The 16307-nt window shown below is 49.0% G+C and overlaps 1 protein-coding gene across 2 annotated transcripts in view; it reads left to right on the top strand.

Moving 5' to 3' along the window:
- Window positions 1-16307, top strand: part of TDRD9 (tudor domain containing 9) — a 395302-nt gene that overhangs the window by 270421 nt on the left and 108574 nt on the right. For both annotated transcript variants that reach the window (XM_077266617.1, XM_077266625.1), the window contains 3 exons: window positions 5341-5394; window positions 5501-5614; window positions 6014-6121. In XM_077266617.1, coding sequence (XP_077122732.1) covers window positions 5341-5394; window positions 5501-5614; window positions 6014-6121 — 276 coding nt within the window. The remainder of the gene's footprint in view (window positions 1-5340; window positions 5395-5500; window positions 5615-6013; window positions 6122-16307) is intronic.

Here is a 16307-nt window from a genome sequence, read left to right as displayed (position 1 = left end):
ACAGTCAGAGCGGGAAGCAGACGGCAAGGGACCTGAAGGACACCGAAATGTGAGTATGTACGTTTGTTTTTTTTTTACTTTTACGCTGGTAACCACGGTAAACATCGGGTTACTAAGCGCGGCCCTGCGCTTAGTAACCCGATGTTTACCCTGGTTACAAGCGAACGCATCGCTGGATCGCTGTCACACACAACGATCCAGCGATGACAGCAGGAGATCCAGCGACGAAAGAAAGTTCCAAACGATCTGCTACGACGTACGATTCTCAGCAGGGTCCCTGATCGCTGCTGCGTGTCAGACACAGCGATATCGTATGGATATCGCTGGAACGTCACGGATCGTATTGTCGTAGCGATCAAAGTGCCACTGTGAGACGGTACCCTAACTCTAATTCCAACCCTAACCCTAAGGCTATGTGCCCACGTTGCGGATTCGTGTGAGATTTTTCCGCACGATTTTTTAAAAATCTGCAGGTAAAAGGCACTGCGTTTTACCTGCAGATTTACAGCAGATTTCTAGTGTTTTTTTGTGCGGATTTCACCTGCGGATTCCTATTGAGGAACAGGTGTAAAACGCTGCGGAATCCGCACAAAAAATTGACATGCTGCAGAAAATACAACGCAGCGTTTCTGCACGGAATTTTCCGCACCATGGGCACAGTGGATTTGGTTTTCCATAGGTGTACATGGTACTGTAAACCTGATGGAAAACTGCAACGAATTCGCAGCGGCCAATCCGCTGCGGATCCGCGGCCAATCCGCTGCGGATCCGCAGCCAAATCCGCACATGCCATAACCCTAACCCTACCTGTAACCCTAACCCTAACCCTACCCCTAGTTCTAACCCTAACCCTAGTTCTAACCCTAACCCTAGTGGAAAACGAAAAAAAAAAAAATATATATATTTTCTTTATTTTATTATTGTCCCTATCTATGGGGGTGATAAAGGGGGGGGGTATTTATTATTTTTTTTATTTTGATCGCTGTGATAGAACCTACCACAGCGATCAAAATGTACTTGTAAGGAATCTGCCGGCTGGCAGATTCGGCGGGCGCACTGAGCATGCGCCCGCCATTTTCCAAGATGGCGGCGCCCAGCGAGGAGACGGCCGGACACCGGGAGGATCGGTAAGTATGAAGGGGTGGTGGGGGGGTGGATTGGAGCACAGGGGGGGTGATCGGACCACAGGGGGGGTTTATTCAAACAAGGAGGGAGCGGGCAGGAGGACGGGGGAGCCGGCAGGCGGACGGAGGGGACCGGACCCCATAACGGAGCACTGGGGGGGCGATCGGTGGGTGTGGGGGGGGACATATTAGGTTTTCCAGCCATGGCCGATGTTATTGCAGCATCGGCCATGGCTGGATTGTAATATTTCACCAGTTTTTTAGGTGAAATATTACAAATCGCTCTGATTGGCAGTTTCACTTTCAACAGCTAATCAGAGCGATCGTAGCCACGGGGGGGTGAAGCCACCCCCCCCTGGGCTGAAGCACCACTCCCCCTGTCTCTGCAGATCGGGTAAAATGGGAGTTAACCCTTTCACCCGATCTGCAGGGACGCGATCCCTCCATGACGCATACGCTGCGTCATAGGTCGGGAAGGCACAGACTTTCATGACGCAGCGTATGCGTCAAAGGTCGGGAAGGGGTTAATAAAATACACACACATTATTTAAAAGTATTTTAATGAAATAAAGACACAGGTTGTTGTAATATTTTATTATACTGGTAATCCACCTGAAGACCCTTGTTCTGTAACAAAGGAAAAATAAAAAATCAACTATCTCATACCTTCCGGTGATGCGCCCTCTGCTGGATGTCCTCATATGAACTCGAGCGTGGGAATTTTTCCCAGACTCCAGTTCATGAGGACATCCAGCAGAGGGCGCATCACCGCAACTCAAGGTAACTACAGGTCACCCTGCTTTCCATTCATTCCCCGGGGTTTTTACAGGCATGAGCACTGCTTTAGCAGAGCTCCTGGCTGTAAAATGATTTAACCCATTCAGATGGATTTACTTCATGGGACTTGACCTGAGCGACGGAAGGTATGAGATATTGTTGTATTTTTATTTTTCCTTTGTTACAGAACAAGGGTCTTCAGGTGGATTACCAGTATAATAAAATATTACAACAACCTGTGTCTTTTTATTTCATTAAAATTCTTTTTAATAATGTGTGTGTGTTTTATTAACCATTTCGTACTATTGGATTAATAATGGATAGGTGTCATAATTGACGCCTCTCCATTATTAACTTGGCTTAATGTCCCCTTACAATAGCAAGGTGACATTAACCCTTCATTACCCCATATCCCACCGCTACACGGGAGTGGGAAGAGAGTGGCCAAGTGCCAGAATAGGCGCAGCTTACAGATGTGCCTTTTCTGGGGTGGCTGGGGGCAGATGTTTGTAGCCGGGGGGACCAATAACCATGGACCCTCTCTAGGCTATTAATATCTGTCCTCAGTCACTGGCTTTACCACTCTGGTGGAGAAAATTGCGCGGGAGCCCACGCCAATTTTTTCCGCCATTTAACCCTTTATTTCAGCAGCTACAGCGCCCAAATTTTGCACATGCACACTACTAACATCAGTAGTGTGGAATAGGCAAAAAAAAAAGGGATATGAGATGGTTTACTGTATCTAAACCATGTCTCATATCATGTCGGGTTTGGGAAGGAGAAATGAAAAGCCAGCAATTGAATTACCGGCTTTTCTCTAACACCGGTGCGTATTTCTCGCAAGTCACGCGCATGGTCCGTGTGTAATCCGTATTTTTCTCGCCCCCATAGACTTTCATTGGCGATTTTTTTTTGCGCAATACGGTGACAAACGCAGCATGCTGAGATTTTCTACGGTCGTACAAGACCGTATATTACGGATGCGTAATATACGGCAGATAGGAGCTGGGCCATAGAGATGCATTGGGCCGTGTGCAATGCGTATTTTACAGACGTAGTTTATGCGCTCATACGTCCGTAAAACTCGCTATTGTGAGGCCGGCCTAACTCTTATAAATCCCTAACAAAAAAAAATTTTGGTTCCAAAATTGTGTTGATATAAAGCAGACATGTGGGAAATGTTACTTACCGTATATACTCGAGTATAAGCCGAGATTTTCAGCCCAAATTTTTGGGCTGAAAGTGCCCCTCTCGGCTTATACTCGAGTCACGGTAGGCGGGTGAGGGGGAGAGGGCGCTGAGGTATACTTACCTGCTTCCGGGGCTCCTGGCGCTCCCCCTGCCCGTCCCACGGTCTCCGGGTGCCGCAGCTCTTCCTCTGTCAGCGGTCACGTGGGACCGCTTATTAGAGAAATGAATAGGCGGCTCCGCCCCTATGGGAGTGGATCCCATAGGGGCGGAGCCGCCTATTCATTTCTGTAATCAGCGGTAACGGTGACCGCTGACAGAGGAAGAGGCTGCGGCACCGAAGACCAGCTGTCCGGGGGAAGGAGCGGGACGCCAGGAGCAGGTAAGTATGTCATATTCACCTGTCCGCGTTCCACACGCCGGGCGCCGGCGCCATCTTCCCGGCGTCTCTCCGCACTGACTGTGCAGGTCAGAGGGCGCGATGACGCATATAGTGTACGCGCCGCCCTCTGCCTGATCAGTCAGTGCGGAGAGATGCCGGGACGGGACGCTGAGGAGCTGCAAGCAAGAGAGGTGAGTATGTGGGGTTTTTTTTATTGCAGCAGCAGCAATGGCACAGCTTTCTATGGCACATCTATGGGGCAATAATAAACGGTGCAGAGCACTATATGGCACAGCTATGGGGCAATAATAAACGGTGCAGAGCACTATATGGCACAGCTATGGGGCAATAAGGAACGGTGCGGAGCACTATATGGCACAGCTATGGGGCAATTATGAACGGTGCAGAGCACTATATGGCACAGCTATGGGGCAATTATGAACGGTGCAGAGCACTATATGGCACAGCTATGGGGCAATAAGGAACGGTGCAGAGCACTATATGGCACAGCTATGGGGCAATAAGGAACGGTGCAGAGCACTATATGGCACAGCTATGGGGCAATAAGGAATGGTGCAGAGCACTATATGGCACAGCTATGGGGCAATAAGGAACGGTGCAGAGCACTATATGGCACAGCTATGGGGCAATAAGGAATGGTGCAGAGCACTATATGGCACAGCTATGGGGCAATAATGAACGGTGCAGGGCACTATATGGCACAGCTATGGGGCAATAATGAACGGCGCAGAGCACTATATGGCACAGCTATGGGGCAATAATGAACGGTGCAGAGCACTATATGGCACAGCTATGGGGCAATTATGAACGGTGCAGAGCACTGTATGGCACAGCTATGGGGCAATAATGAACGGTGCAGAGCACTATATGGCACAGCTTTCTATGGTACAGCTGTGGGGCAATAATGAACGGTGCAGAGCACTATATGGCACAGGTATGGGGCAATAATGAACGGTGCAGAGCACTATATGGCACAGCTATGGGGCCATAATGAACGGTATGGAGCATCTATTTTTTGTTTTTGAAATTCACCGGTAGCTGCTGCATTTTCCCCCCTAGGCTTATACTCGAGTCAATAAGTTTTCCCAGTTTTTTGTGGCAAAATTAGGGGGTCGGCTTATACTCGGGTCGGCTTATACTCGAGTATATACGGTATTAAGCATTTTGTGATCTCTGTGATTTAAGGGCATGAAAATTCAAAGTTGGAAAATTGCTAAATTTTCAAAATTTTCACCAAATTTCCTTTTTTTTTTCCACAAACTCAAGTAATGTCAAGGAAATTTTACCACTGACATGAAGTACAATATGTCATGAGAAAACAGTGTCAGAATCACTGGGATCATTTGAAGCGTTCCATAGCTATAGCCTCATAAAGGGGCAGTGGTCAGAATTGTAAAAATTGGCCTGGTCATTAACGTGTAAACCACCCTTGTGGTAAAGAGGTTAAGACCACTGCCCATATTTAGAGAAACTTTGACCGATTCTGAATATTTTGATAGGATTGGCAAAATAACTATTTAAAGGGAACCTGTCACCTGAATTTGGCGGGACCGGTTTTGGGTCATATGGGCGGGGTTTTCGGGTGTTTGATTCACCCTTTCCTTACCCGCTGGATGCATGCTGACCGCAATATTGGATTGAAGTTCATTCTCTGTCCTCCGGAGTACACGCCAGCGCAAGGCAATATTGGCTGGTGCCTCCCTCTCACCTCCATAAATTATCTTGAGGGAGAGGAGTTGGCTCTTTTGTTGTCTGGGAGCTAGGCCTCCAAACGTAGAAAATTTCTCACAGATTATATGGTAAAAACTTTGCTATACACCAATCTAATTTTAAAAAAAATTCTTGTAGGAAGAGCTGGAGTGGGGAAAGTCCAATTACTTCCAGATCAAAAGAATACGAGAGGCGAGTATAAAGTTTCAGTAATTACTAAATAATTGTGTTGGATTTGTTTTCTTTCTTTACAAATGAAATGGAAATTGCTTGTTATTGATTTTTTTTTTGTTTTTAGGTGGCTGCTTTATATGATGAGCTTAAAAAACGCATTGCCCAGCTCAACATGCATACCGCTCCTCAGCCACACGTGGATCCAGAGCACATTCACAAGCAGCGCTTTATTCTCCAGGTATGTAGTTACTTCTGTGAAGGGATTGGTGCAGCAGACGTCATATCCTATACAGGGTTTGCTCGGTTTCTTTCGGTTTAAACCTGCAGGGAACTATGTGACCCCACTGGAGCTCCTGGGATAGCGGCCATATTTTGTAATTTGATAATTGACAATTCAAGCTATTTCACACCGCTGTATTTTCTGTTGGAAGTTTCCATCTAACCACAGGTCTCTGCCTGAAGTAGCAGCCTCACCTAAGCCTATAATGCTGTTGGTTTCAGTCACAAGACCCTCAGTTTGGAATTTTGTAGTTTTCACGGAAGAGAAACTTCATCCATTGTGTTGTCATGTGAATCGGTCACTAGTTGGTGCAGTTGCACTCCCTTGTTGTCAGGTTGTTGCCCCTCTATTTTTCAGGTTATAATGGCTGGAGCATTTTATCCCAATTATTTTACTTTTGGGCAATTGGATGAAGAAACTGGCGTTAAAGATCTCGGAGGCAAAGATCCTAAAACTACAGTTGTGGTGAGTACAGTTGTGATTTCCATATGTTCACGAAAGGCGTTGTCTCATGAAGAATGGCAGCCAACATGACTGGCAGCTGACAGCCAGAGCAAGCTTTGTGTGGCCAAATGTTTCCCCTGTATTGGGGCACAAATGTGATAGATATTGAATAGATAGCCGTGATTGACATAGACTTGCCTAGTCGACAGATGTGGACGCTGTGATTTTTATAGAGTGGATCTCCAAGGAATCCACCAGACTGATACTGTGTTTCTTTTGTATTCTCTTAATGTTTTCTATTAGAAGCACATTTGTTTGAGTGTGGACCTGTCCCCATACATGGTTAATCAGTCTTAACTTAGGGTAGCAAATTGTTCTCTTTTAGGGCTAATTCACAAAACGTGAGTTTTATGATCCAAACGAACAGCTCCTTATATACTAGAAATGGTTTTATTATGGCTCACAAGACCCACAGTCAGACCTGGATCTGCAGCTGTAATGGGGATGGAAAATGCTGCCGTTTGGCCCTTTTGAGAACCTTTAGTTCATTCAGTCTAATTGAGACAAATATGTATATCCCTAATATATTAAGTTATCCATAGGTCAATCTCTGGGAACCCCACATATTAGGGCTCAAGAACCATGCTCTGCCGATCCTGAACTTGAATGCTGTGGAGGTGCTCATGGTCTATAGGACTGCCAGAGAAAGCCAAGTATAGTGCTACGGTATTTGTGGCAGGCCCATAGAGGCTTAATGGTGTGGAGGTTAAGTTTGTGCACCCCTGCTCTACTGAAAACTGTCTCTGCAGAGCCTCATTTTCTGGAAACAAGACATAGTAGTGACAAAGCCAAGCCAAAAAAAAAAAAAAAAAAAAAGCTACTTCAGTCCTCCTATTGGTGGTTCCCAGAATTAACCCCTTTCTCACATCAGATGTAAAGATCCATCCATGTGACCTGGGCCAATTTGACCATGGACGGATCATTACGTCATCGCAATTGCCTGCGCACACTGGTCGTGTGCATGCGATCGCTGCCGGGTGTCAGCTGATTCTGACAACTGAAACCCGGCACTAGGTGCCTGGAGCAATCACAAACCGCTCCTGACACTTTAACCCCAGAAATGCTGCGATTGAACACAATTGCATCATTTTGGAAGCTGGCAGAGGGCTGACAGCCCCTCAGCCTTCGGATCGGAAACTCCGCGGCGTGGTGTGGGGTCCCAATCCTTGCCTTGGTGACCCGATGTTGTGCCGACATCCGGGTCACCAGAGTGAGGAAACTTGCTGATCATGGGCAGTGCATGATCAGCAACTCTCTCTGTCGGTGCGAAGCTGACCGCTTCTATGGCATGGTGATGCTGCTTCATCTGCATGCTACAGAAGCGATCAGCCTGCAGAAATGATTGTCCCATAGTGGAACTAAGTAAAAAAGTTGGAAAAAAGTTTAAAAAAATGTAAATAATTGTAAAAATATTTTAAAATAAAAAGTAATATAATAAAAATCAATATGCTATCCTCTAAATATTTGAATGAAAAAAAATATAAACAATAAAAGTACACATTTGGTATTGCCTCGTCCGCAACGTCCTGCGGGACCTATAAAACTGTCCCACTAGTTAACCCCTTTAGTGAACACCATTAAAAAGACAAAAAACAATGCTTTATCATACCGCCGAACAAAAAGTGAAATAACATGCTATCAAAAAGACAGATAAAAATAAACATGGTACCGCTGAAAAACAAAGTGCCAAACAGCTCCATCAAAAAAAGTTTGAGCTCTCCGGATAAAGCGATGCAAAAATAATTATTTTTCCTATAAAATAGTTTTTATTGTATGAAAGAGCCAAAACATAAAAATAAAATATAAAGGAGGTATTGCTGTAATCTTACTGACCCGAAGAATAAAACTGCTTTATCAATTTTACCACACACGGAACGGGTATAAACACCCCCCCCCACCACCACCACCCCAAACAAATTAACGAATTGCTGTTTTTTGTTCATTCTGCCTCCCAAACATCGGAATAGAAAGTGATCAATAAATGTCATGTGCCCCAAACTGGTGTCAATAAAAACGTCAGCTCGTCCCGCAAAAAACCTCACATGACTCTGTGGGCCAAAATATAGAAAAATGATAGCTCTCGAAATGTGCTGATGCAGAAACTATTTTTTGCAATAAAAAGCGTCTTTTAGTGTGTGACAGCGGCCAAACATAAAAACTCGCTATAAGGTCTCTTTCACACGTCCTGATATTTTCGGTACCAGACATGTCAGTGTCTTTCTGTAATAGAAATCAGCAAAGGGTTGTAAGCCAACCAACCTCTTAAAAAAAAAAAAAAAAAAAAGGGTAGTACCCACAGATTCAAAAATAAATAGCAAGAAAAGGGACCTAAAACATAACATTTAATATATCTATTAAAATGACATGACGCAACATACATAGACAAACGTGCATTACCAACAGTTGGTCCAACAATAACCTAATAGTTAAAAGAAATCAGAATGGTGGTACTCAAAGCAGAATAATTCTCTCTGATTCAAAAAATGCTTATTCAGCTAAGGCTAGTTTCACACTAGCGTTTTGAGTAGCTGCGGAGGGCTGCGGACTTCCTCCGTGAAGCCCTGCCCTTGGCCGCACCTCCGCCGCTAGCTCCGCCTACTTCTGCATGCGGCCTGCGTACCTATCTTTAACATTAATTACGCAGGTTGTGCGGCTGTATGCGGATGCTTCCGCATGCGTCGTTTTGACGATGCGGAGAAAAAAAAGAGATTGCTACAAGCTGCGTCCTACGCTGGTCGCCGCATCGTCAAAGCGACTCATGCGGAAGCATCCGCATACCGCGGCACGACCTGCGTACCTAATGTTAAAGGTAGGTACGCAGGCGGCATGCAGTAGTAGGCGGAGCTAGAGGCAGAGGTGCGGCCGAGGGCGGGGCTTCACGGAGGTAGTCCGCAGCCCTCCACAGCTCCTCAAAACGCTAATGTGAAACCGGCCTAACATGACTTATCCAAACTCGGCAAAAAAGCTGAAAAAATATCAATACTGCTGTCAGTACCAATATACTTTTGCTCAAATATGTGAAACAAATCAGTACCACTGATGATCTCCCATAATGTACTTGCAAAAGTAAAGATAAGGGGTGCATAATATAATATGGAACAATCTCACCAGTTCATGAAGATGCCACGTAAGGGATGCACCTGCCATTCAGTCAGTCAGGGATCCAACAAACCGATACATAACACCATAGACCATTCCTATTCAGGACCACCTCCCTACGCGTTTCATCCCAAAAAAAGGGGGGAATCATCAGAGGATTGGACGGTCAAGTAGTGGTCTTGATGATGGAATACTCAGCCATCATTAGTATTCACATAGAGCCTATGTTGATTGGCTCTGTGTGAATACTAATGATGGCTGAGTATTCCATCATCAAGACCACTACTTGACCGTCCAATCCTCTGATGATTCCCCCCTTTTTTTGGGATGAAACGCGTAGGGAGGTGGTCCTGAATAGGAATGGTCTATGGTGTTATATATCGGTTTGTTGGATCCCTGACTGACTGAATGGCAGGGTGCATCCCTTATGTGGCATCTTCATGAAGCGGTGAGATTGTTCCATATTATATTATGCACCCCTTATCTTTACTTTTGCAAGTACATTATGGGTGATCATCAGTGGTACTGATTTGTTTCACTTATTTGAGCAAAAGTATATTGGTACTGACAGCAGTATTGATATTTTTTCAGCTTTTTTGCTGAGTTTGGATAAGTCATGTTAGCTGAATAAGCATTTTTTGAATCGGAGAGAATTATTCTGCTTTGAGTACCATCATTCTGATTTCTTTTAACTGTTAGGTTATTGTTTGACCGACTGTTGGTAATGCAGATGTTTGTCTATGTATGTTGTCATGTCATTTTAATAGGTATACTAAATGTTATGTTTTAGGTCCCTTTTTTTTATATTTATTTTTTCCGTTTCTGTAATATTTGCGGCACGTGTGGCATCAGCACCACACGGATGGGCGCCAGGAAATAGCGTTACAGTAAGCGCTGTTCCCCGGCGCTGGGTACTGAACACATCTCTCATTATTCTACCCTGCTCTGCCAGCGATCGGTGCGAGCAGGGGAGAATGATGAGTTACATTTAAGTGATAAGAGACAGCAGGTGGCAGCTGATGGGACTATTACTCTCATCAGCCTACCCCTGCTGCTTCTAATAACAGTGACATCAGGAGCAGCTGATAGGAGTATTCATCATCAGCCGCCGCCTGCGCTATAAAATAAATGAAAAAACTGCTTGGGTTCTCCTGTATTTCTCCTACGTATCATTGGGGGACACAGGACGAATGGGGTGTTATGCTGCTGCCACCAGGAGGACACTAAGTTAAACACACACAAAAGATTAACTCCTCCCCTGCAGTATACACCCACAGACTGGACAATCCAGAGCCAGTTCTTACTTAGTGTCTCAGGAGGCACTTGGGTCCTCAGGACCCCACCAATTTTTTGTTTTTGATTTAACGGAAAGAAGGGAGCGACAGGCAAATTTTTTAGCTCTGATCTCTCCCGCACCAACAACGGGCAAGTACACGGAGCGTTCCTCCTGTATCCTTTCCCGCAACGATGGATGCCAGCCCTGGCTCACCTTTCAGTGTGGCGACGGTTCCCTAGCGTCCCGATCTCCTTCCATCCTTCTCAGGCGACCATGGGGACTAATCATCCACCTAAGTCTCCTGGAGCCAGGGCACAGCCGGACAAATTGACAGGGCGTCCGTGCAGCCGCCCACTGCACCACCACTGAATATAGTGGCTGATACATGGCGGCAGTAGCTCTCCACCCTCTCCCTATCATGGTGAAGGTGGATGGAGCATCGGTCCCATCGCACAAGGTAAGTGCGGGGACCGACCAGCTGGCAGCAGGGGGCCCCCCCTTACTCTCTTCTAAATGCGGCCCTGCAGCCGCGGGACAATGTGCGGCTCTGCAGCCGCGGGGCAGCGTGCGGCTCTGCAGCCGCGGGGCAACGTGCGGTTCTGCAGCCGCGGGGCAGCGGGTGGCTCTGCAGCCGCGGGGCAGCGTGCGGCTCTATAGCCGCTGGGCAGCGTTTACTTTCTGAGAGGGCTCGGCGGCTCCCAGGCCTGGGTCGGACTACAGCGCCCGCCTACAAGCACGCCGCCGCCCGCCCACGACACGCCCCCTCCCTGGGCGCTTCTCGCTCCCGAGAAGCGCCCTTCTCACTTCTCGGCGGCCATCTTGGACCAGGAAGTGCGCTGGCGGCTCTGCAGCACCGCAGCGCTCAGGACAGGAGGAAAGCTTCAGGATCTCCCTGCCAAGCCACCGCGGATCCTAGGTGAGACGCACCCAATAGGATTGCCTCCCCCCCCTGCCAGTACGCTCACTCCACAGCAAATATGTCACAGTCTAAGCAAAAACGGACTGGAAAGACCCACTCTGTTATTTTTGCTGTGTGCACCTCCTGCAAGATTTCTCTGCCCCGAGGTCACACCACCCCGCTGTGCTCTGCCTGTGAAATGCCCGCGGCACAGGATAATCCGGCCTCTGACCCGGAATGTAGTGAGCCTAGTACCCCCGCATGGGCGTCCTCCCTTGCTCGATCTGTGGCATCCTTGGAAAGGACGATACAGTCCCTCCGTGAGCCGTCCCTTACCCAGGGTACTTCCAAGGATGATGTAACGCGGTCTAAGAACCCCTCACGGCCCAGAGGTCGTACCGTTTCCAGAAGCCCTCACTCATATAGAAAGAAGTCCAGGGTAATATCTCCGGTCCGTGATCAGCCTTCTGGTTCAGAGAGCGAAGTCTCTCGTCACTCATCCCCAGATCATAGCAGGGAATCTTTTCTGGACGACGCTTCCAGCGTGTCCTGTTCCCCAGAGTACCGTCATGACCAAGAGACCCTTGATTCTCTCATAGACTCTGTAAGTCAGACTCTACAGTTAGAGGAGGAAGCCCCGTCTAAGGCGGCTCATCCCGTGTCATTTGGGCGGACTACAAAGGCTCATAGGTTTTTTCCCACGCATCCTCAATTCAAGGACATTGTCGATCTCCATAGAGTCCGTCCGGATAAACGCTTCTCAGGTCAGAAGGCTATGCAATTGAAGTATCCGTTTGCTCAGGACCTTGCTAAGGAGTGGTCTCAGTCACCCTCCGTGGACCCGCCAGTGTCGCGGCTAGCCACAAAGGCGGTTCTATCTTCCTCCGAGGGCGCGTCCATCAAGCATCCCACGGATAGACAAATTGATCAGATGGCTCGCTCGGCTTTTGAAGCTTCCTCGGCTTCTCTCTTTCCTTCTTTTGCCGCCACATGGGTTGCAAAAGCCATGACCCATTGGGCCGAGTCTTTAGCCTCTACTGCACTTCATGCCGACTTACCCCCTGAGGTTTCTCACCTGGCCACTCAGATTGCCAGAGCGGGGGACTTTGTAGTTTCCGCATCCTTAGACGCGGCCAACTGTGCCTCACAGGCAGCGGCCAATGCTGTCACGGTCCGCAGATCCCTTTGGCTCAGGGACTGGAAAGCGGACTCAGGATCCAAAAAATCTCTCACGTCCCTTCCATACCAGGGTGAACGTCTGTTTGGGGACAAACTAGATAAAATGATCGCAGACTCCACAGGGGGAAAGAGCAAATTCCTTCCCCAGCAACGGACCTTTCGTCCCTTTCGCAACCAACAGGGCCGAGGCCAATACTTCCGTTTCGGTTCCAACTGGTCCAATCCTTCCTCCGCGCCACCTGGCGTCGGGAGAGGTCAGCGCAAGGACAGAACCTCCCAGCCATCTTACAAACCTTCTCCCTCTTGGAGAGGCAGACCCAGACAACAGGGGTCCAGGGGGTCCAGATCTAACAGGTCTCCTCCTCAATGACTCTTGGCAGACGCCAAAGGACACCGACAGAGTTGGCGGCCGCCTACTCTTCTTTCGGGACGCGTGGCTCTCGGTAGTTCCCGACCGATGGGTCCGCGATCTGGTATCCGTCGGTTACAAGATAGAGTTTGTCTCTCTTCCCCCATCTCGTTTCTTTCAGTCCCCTCCTCCCAGAGCAAGGGTCCGTCAGTATTTCCAGGCCATAAAATCGCTATGGGACGACGGGGTCATCATCCCGGTACCTCAGGACGAAAGGTACCAAGGTTTTTATTCCAATCTTTTCATTGTACCAAAGAAGGACGGCTCCGTACGTCCGATATTGGACCTCAAACTCCTCAACAGGTACGTCCGTGTACGTCCATTCCGAATGGAGTCCCTCCGCTCGGTAATTGCCTCTCTGGAAGAGGGCGAGTTTCTTGCATCTCTAGATGTTCAAGACGCTTACCTGCACATTCCCATTCTGCCGTCTCATCAGCGCTTTCTCCGCTTCGCGGTCCAGGGCCACCATTTTCAGTTTGTCGCCCTACCGTTCGGGCTGGCCACCGCTCCTCGGGTGTTCACCAAGGTCATGGCGGCTGCCGTGGCCATTCTCCATGCTCGAGGCATAGTGGTGTTGCCCTACCTGGACGACATTCTTATAAAGGGACCCTCTTTCCGGTCCTGTTCAGAGGCGGTAGATGTCACTATAAATACTCTTTCACGCCTGGGCTGGAAACTCAATTTCAAAAAATCTTCCCCAGTCCCGGCCCAAACCATACCCTACCTGGGCATGATCTTAGACTCCTCTCAGGGTCTAGTACTCTTGCCTCCGGAAAAGGTATCTACTCTACAGAGAGAAGTCCGGAAGCTTGCTCAACCTCGCTCTCACTCCCTACGCTTCTCCATGAGGGTACTCGGCAGGATGGTGGCGGCAATGGAGGCAGTGCCCTTTGCGGTTTTTCACCTCCGGCCCTTACAACACGCCATTCTGGCAGTATGGGACAGGAATCCCGCCTCGCTCGACCGCCGTCTCCTTCTCTCTCGCCAAATCAGACAATCCCTCAGGTGGTGGACCGAGAGGTCCTCCCTGACTCGGGGGAAGTCTTTCCTTCCGGTGCACTGGCTGGTTGTCACAACGGACGCCAGTCTCTTCGGCTGGGGTGCAGTGTTCCAGCGCCACTCGACCCAGGGTCGCTGGTCGCCGCAGGAGTCCCAGCTACCCATCAATATCTTAGAGATTCGGGCAATCAGACTAGCCCTCCATCATTTTCAGCAGTTCCTCTCCGGACGTGCGGTAAGAGTCCAGTCCGACAACGCTACTGCAGTAGCCTACGTCAACCGCCAAGGGGGCACTCGCAGCAAGGCGGCCATGGTCGAGGTGACGCTAATTCTCCGTTGGGCCGAGGCACATCATTCCATACTCTCAGCAGTTTTCATACCAGGCGTGGAAAACTGGGAAGCGGACTTTCTAAGTCGCCACAGCCTCGATCCCGGAGAGTGGTCTCTTCATCCCGCAGTCTTTCACCAGATCTGCTCTCGTTGGGGGACCCCGGACGTGGATCTAATGGCATCCCGCCTCAATTGTCAGGTTCCCGTCTTCATGGCCAGGTCTCACGACCCCTCAGCCTTCGGAGCCGACGCTCTCGTCCTCTCATGGCAGGGCTTCAGTCTCCCATACATCTTTCCCCCAATTCCCCTTCTGGGGAAGGTTATCAGGAAGATCAAGGCAGAACGGATTCCAGTAATCCTCATCGCTCCGGATTGGCCACGCAGGACATGGTATGCCGAGATGGTTCAACTGGTCTCAGACGTACCTTGGAGGCTGCCGAATCGCGCAGACCTCCTGTCTCAAGGGCCCATTTACCACCCGAACTCAGAGGCCCTGTGTTTAACGGCGTGGCCGTTGAGTCCTGGGTTCTGAGGCAGAAGGGGTTGTCTCAGACGGTGATATCTACCATGCTCCGTGCACGCAAGTCTTCTTCTATGCGCATCTACCACCGCGCTTGGAAGGCATACTTCGCCTGGTGCAGGGATCGGAGGCGTTCCCCCCTCCGTTTTTCTATTCCTCACATTTTGGAATTCCTCCAATCAGGCGTAGACTTGGGTCTTGCATTCAGCTCTCTTAAGGGCCAAATTTCTGCTCTCTCGGTCCTTTTTCAGAGAAGGATCGCAAACAGATTGCAGGTCAGGACCTTTATCCAGGGGGTTTCTCATATGGTTCCGCCTTACAAGATGCCTTTGGAACCATGGGACCTGAACCTAGTTCTCTGTGCTCTTCAAGAGCCACCTTTTGAGCCCTTGCACGAGGTGTCTTTGCTGTTCTTGTCTTGGAAGATTGTCTTCCTCGTGGCTGTCACGTCTATTCGACGTGTCTCTGAGCTGGCAGCTCTGTCGTGCCGACCTCCTTTCCTCGTGTTCCACCAGGATAAGGTAGTTCTGCGGACATGTCCGACTTTTCTTCCGAAGGTCGTTTCCTCCTTCCATCTTAATGAGGAAATTGTTCTTCCCTCACTGTGCCCTGCGCCTTCCCACCCCACGGAAAGGGCGCTCCACACTCTGGACTTAGTGAGGGGTCTCAGACGTTATGTCTCCAGGACTGCGTCTTTCCGTAGATCAGATGCCTTGTTTGTTCTTCCGGAGGGGCCACGGAAGGGACTACCCGCTTCCAAGGCCTCCATTGCCAAGTGGATTCGTTCCGCCATCCAAGAGTCCTACCGTGTCAAGGGTCACGCTGCACCTCCGGGGATCAAGGCTCATTCTACCCGGTCAGTCGGCGCGTCCTGGGCCATCCGGCACCAGGCATCGGCAGCACAGGTCTGCAAGGCTGCTACATGGTCCAGTCTCCATACATTCACGAAACACTACCATGTGCACTTTCAGGCCTCGGCAGACGCTTCCGTCGGTAGGCGAATTCTACAAGCGGCTGTGTCTCATATGTAGTTTGTAGGCTCGCACAGCACTCATAACTTCTGGTGACCCGCCCAGGGACTGCTTTAGGACGTCCCATTCGTCCTGTGTCCCCCAATGATACGTAGGAGAAAAGGAGATTTTTGTGTACTCACCGTAAAATCTTTTTCTCCGAGTCATCATTGGGGGACACAGCACCCTCCCTGTTAGCCTAGTTGGCTCAATTGTTTTTTTTTTCAGTCTGTGTTTGTTGACTTTGACATGTTTTCTGTTTGATAACTGGTTTACTCCTACTGCTTTGTTACCGAACTGGCTCTGGATTGTCCAGTCTGTGGGTGTATACTGCAGGGGAGGAGTTAATCTTTTGTGTGTGTTTAACTTAGTGTCCTCCTGGTGGCAGCAGCATAACACCCCATTCGTCCTGTGTCCCCCAATGATG

Source organism: Ranitomeya variabilis, chromosome 1, assembly GCF_051348905.1.
Source record: "Ranitomeya variabilis isolate aRanVar5 chromosome 1, aRanVar5.hap1, whole genome shotgun sequence".
In the NCBI taxonomy this organism is placed as follows: Eukaryota; Metazoa; Chordata; class Amphibia; order Anura; family Dendrobatidae; genus Ranitomeya; species Ranitomeya variabilis.
Note: the sequence above shows the minus strand (reverse complement) of the source record. Positions and strands in the feature narration are given on the sequence as shown.